The following is a 4313-nucleotide window of genomic DNA, read 5'->3' on the forward strand; positions in this document are numbered from 1 at the left end:
GATGGTGTCAGAAACTCATGACAGGTGGCCTGAATCGTTTGACGGGCTGCAGAGCTGGTAAGGATTGGCCAGACGTGGTGATCAAACTAGAATAATGGTTGTGAAGATGTTACAGATTGGGGAGCAGTTTCAGCTCATGATCAAACCGACGACGAGACGTGGCGGGCAGTCGGATAGATTGGAGTGTTGGAGCATTGTTGTGACGGGACGGTGGTGCAACTGATGTTGCACAAAGGTGGCATCACGCCATTGGAGGTGATTTGTGTCGGTGATGCGGGTGGATGTCGACGAGAAGTTGGTGTCGTAGGTGGTGTAGACGGCGACACGCGTGGTGGTGTGAGACGGGACAACATGGTGAGGTTGATGTAGAAGTGTGTCTGGCAGGGACACCCGTGCATGGCCACTATAAACTCTAGCTTGCCACTTGTTTGCGGTTATCATTAAGAACCCCTGACACCACTGGCTCCATCAGCCTACACTTGAGGATCACGGATCTCTAAATGCCCTTCAGGTCTCCAAGCTTTGGGGCTCTTTGGAGCCTCTGCCTTCTGAAGCCTGAGTGGGTTCTCTGGAGCCTTTGTCCTCCGAAGGACAGGGCAGCCTCCTCGGAGCCCGGAGGGTGATCCGTCAGGTCTTGACAAAAGATCAGCAAGAGATGTCTGCCAGACGTTCTTCACATGCAAAGAAGTGATCGGCATTTAATACCTATACAAGTGGAGGCCATCCTAACATCCTAGCGCAAGTTGTGGCTAGCCTGACACCCTGAACAGTGCGGCATTGTAATAGGCGGCCGATCCAGTATATCACCCTTAGAACCACTTGCACCATTGTATTTGCCATAGTGGATAATATCTTCTAAGTGTAAAAGTAATCTGCCTAGACCCAGACTGTGTGATTCAACCGCCCCTACGTCCATGTGATATAGCGATAGCTGGTATCGCTATCTCTGTAAGAGCAAATTTGTGTACTTGCACTATGACGGTACTATAAATTCATATCCTTGGCTATCAGGGCAAGGTGCAAGATCTTTCTTATCAATATCAACAACATATTTGATTTTTTTTTCATCTCCACTTCTTCTCTAAATTTAAGTCTCCTCTCTAGAAGAGGCTCTTGTCGTACTTGTTTATAGAAAAACTTTTCTTTCACAACACCGCTAATATATCTCTAAATCCAATGTACCCGACTAGCGCACACTATTCAACATAATTTTGACATCCATTACTAAAACGCAGTGTCTCTATCTCGGGGGGAACTCATATTGCCTCAAGATTCGTGTAAGATCAGTTCAGATCTAGGAATCAGTTTGCACATTGCAGCACCAGCATAGCAAGCAGAAGCCTGATGAGGTCGGCCGTGTAGGGGCTCGTTCCAGGGCTCGGCTGGCTCTTTTGCCTTGCATCGGAGGGAGACTGGAGAGTCCAAACACGTTCGCGCGCGCTTACATGTTTTGCACAGCAGGCGCACTGGCCGACTGGCGCAGCCCCACGCGCGGGCGAGGAGCTGACCTGACCGAGGCTGCCAAGGAAAGCCAACCCAGCAGACGCGCGTCCACACCGCGCACCGCAGCTGAACCGTCGCCGTCGCCGTCGCACGCTACGGCTCCACGCCACCTGCGCACGTATAAAAGGCGAAGTCATCTCTTTCGCGAGTTGGCGTGGCGCAGCTTTCTATTAACTGACGCGACCGCGCGCACTAGCGGCCGGCCACCGGCTAGTCAGCCTGCGCCTGCAGCTCGCGCTTCCTTGGATCACTCGCTAGCTACGCCTCACGACTCCGGCCCAGCCTTCTCCTCCTATTTCTTCTTGCTCGGGTCGGTTAACCCGAGACTGGTCTGTCTTTGCAAAGGCATTGACTTGGCTTAGGTGTGTGGCGATGGATCCGTCGGGCATGGTAGACGCGCCCATACTGCCGCCGGACGCGTCCCCGTCGCCGTACACCAACCCATCCGTGGCGTTCCCCATCGCCATTGTGATCGCCATCGGGTTCATGGTCACCTCGCTCATCCTCGTCAGCTACTACTTCCTCGTCGTCCGCTGCTGGCTCCACGGCGGCGGCCCGGGGTCGGGGCTGCTCCACCGCTCGCGCCGCGAGGAGCCGGTGGAGCGGGTGTCCGCGGTGTTCTTCACCGACTACGAGGCTGACCTGCCCGGCGGGCTCGACCCGGAAGTCGTCGCCGCGCTCCCCGTCGTCAAGTACCGCGGCGCCTGGTCGGCGTTGGCGGCGCTCGAGTGCGCCGTGTGCCTCGCCGAGTTCGCGCCGGGGGAGCGGCTCAAGCAGCTGCCCAGCTGCTCCCACGCGTTCCACATAGACTGCATCGACACCTGGCTCCACCACAACGTCAGCTGCCCGCTCTGCCGCACGGTGGTCACCGGCGGCGGCCCGCTCCCGGAGTCCCGCTACGAGCACGAGGCGTCCTGCCTCGAGCTGCAGGTCGGCGAGAGGCGCATCGGCACCGCGGCGAGGATGGGATACGGGAGCTCGTGCAGGTTCCCGACCAAAAGCGGCGCCGCGCAGGAGCCGATCACGCGGTCCTTCTCCATGGACTGCTTCATGGATGACCGCGGCCGGAAGCCGCAGAAGGAGCCCGGCAGCTCGGAGGCCGGGCCGAGCCGCGCCAACGTCACCGGTGGTGGCAGCGGCGGCGCAAACATGGGCGGTGCCGGCGAGACGAGCGGGCGATTCCGGCGGCTGCTGTCGTCGTTCGGGCTCGGCCGGAGCTCGAGGAGCACGGTGCTGCCGATCCACCTCGACCCATGACGGCGGCGTCGGGTTCGTGCAGTGTCGTGTGCATGCAATGTACAGAAATAGCAGAGACTTGGGTTCGGATTTTTTTTATCAGTAGGTTTTGTTCGTGGATGGCATGCATTCCGTTCCATTTATTAGTTCTTGCAATCTCGATTGCCCCCGTGTTCCATCGTCCTCTTGTATCGACCGATATCATCCGTGCTAGTTGGCGTACCAGATCTCGTCGGATGACATGTAACATTGCCACTAACCATTTCGTCGTTTCGTCCGTGATCGTTGAAAATTAGCCGAACCTTTTCTCAAATCGATTAAGGAGGATGAAAACCGGAATAATATTTGTTTGCAAGACTGCATTCGGTGCCAATTATTTTAGAAAGTTGCTTTTTTTTTTCTTTTCCAGAAAAACATATGTGCTAGCTAGGGCTTGAGAATAATTAGTATGCTTGTGTCATGCTTATATAAGCACGATCATGGCAACCTTTGTTCTGTTCCTGATTTGTCCTTCACACAAACATTTCTGCTTGGCTTTCAAATTACGCGTGGACGGTCACGATGATAAGATCAAGCGGGGCCGTGCAGAGATACTCCACCGGCTCTAAGTCAATATCATGAGGTAGGTTAATTATGTAACCCACATATCACCTCTTTTGTTCATCAAAGCAATTAACTAGTAGCAACCTGTAAGCCAACCTATGCCATTATTTGTCAAACGAAGCCATGTTTGGTTAACCAAAACAATACATACCCTTTTCTTGACCACAGTATACGATGTGAGCCATGAGGTGAAAGAAATATTTCTTTTCGGAGAGAGAGAGAGGGAGAGATTATTTTTGTGACCCGGGAACGAACCTTCATACAGAGTTGACCATGGATGGCACAACGGCCAACTTGCATTTCCTGACGCCTCATCTGCACACGTTGAGTGGAAAGAAACTGCAGGTGCACACAATCAAGTGTAGAAACGGCTCGATTAATTCTGCCAAGTTGCATCTATCCATGTGGATCTCCACTTGATTGACAGCTTCAGGGGGTTGACTTGCATTAGGCGGGCCTTACTCCGCGGCGACGAATAATACGCCCACATGACAGCTGATAGAATAGAATCCGCCTTCTAGCTAATTCTGCATCGGACAAATCGGATGGAAGCATGCGTTCCGGACCTTTGACTTCCTGAAGGTGGCAGCGTCCGTAGTGTAGTGTGGGCATGGCTTGTCGACAGGAGCCCCCATAAGCCCTCAACAATTTTTTTTCCATAGACGAGGGAGATGAAGAAAAGAAAAAAGAGAAAGAGGAGGAAGAAGATGAAGAGAGAGGTAGATGAGCCTATCTATCAAACTCCTCTGTCTCCGTCACTTGAGCGCTGAGTGCATGAGAGGAAATTGGTCGCGCTACAGAAGCGTGCTGTGCACTGATGGCTCGGTGTTGTGCATGCTCATGAGAAAAATCCTCCTAGTCAAGTAGGACTGTAGGACTCTTCCTCTGTACTTGATGTTACACTTGGTACTTCGATGCAACTATTCAAGAAGGAAAGCAGGCACGAACTAAATAGCACCAACCAAACACTA

The 4313-nt window shown here is 53.3% G+C and overlaps 1 protein-coding gene across 1 annotated transcript; it reads left to right on the forward strand.

Annotated features, from left to right (window-relative positions):
• The first annotated feature begins 1640 nt into the window (after window positions 1-1640).
• On the forward strand, window positions 1641-3052 carry LOC133916911 (RING-H2 finger protein ATL16-like). Its single transcript, XM_062360798.1, has one exon. The coding sequence runs from the start codon at window positions 1876-1878 to the stop codon at window positions 2758-2760; it is 885 nt and encodes a 294-aa protein (XP_062216782.1). The 5' UTR covers window positions 1641-1875; the 3' UTR covers window positions 2761-3052.
• Window positions 3053-4313: the final 1261 nt, after the last annotated feature.

The sequence above is a fragment of the Phragmites australis genome, chromosome 4, assembly GCF_958298935.1.
Source record: "Phragmites australis chromosome 4, lpPhrAust1.1, whole genome shotgun sequence".
NCBI classification, from domain to species: domain Eukaryota; kingdom Viridiplantae; phylum Streptophyta; class Magnoliopsida; order Poales; family Poaceae; genus Phragmites; species Phragmites australis.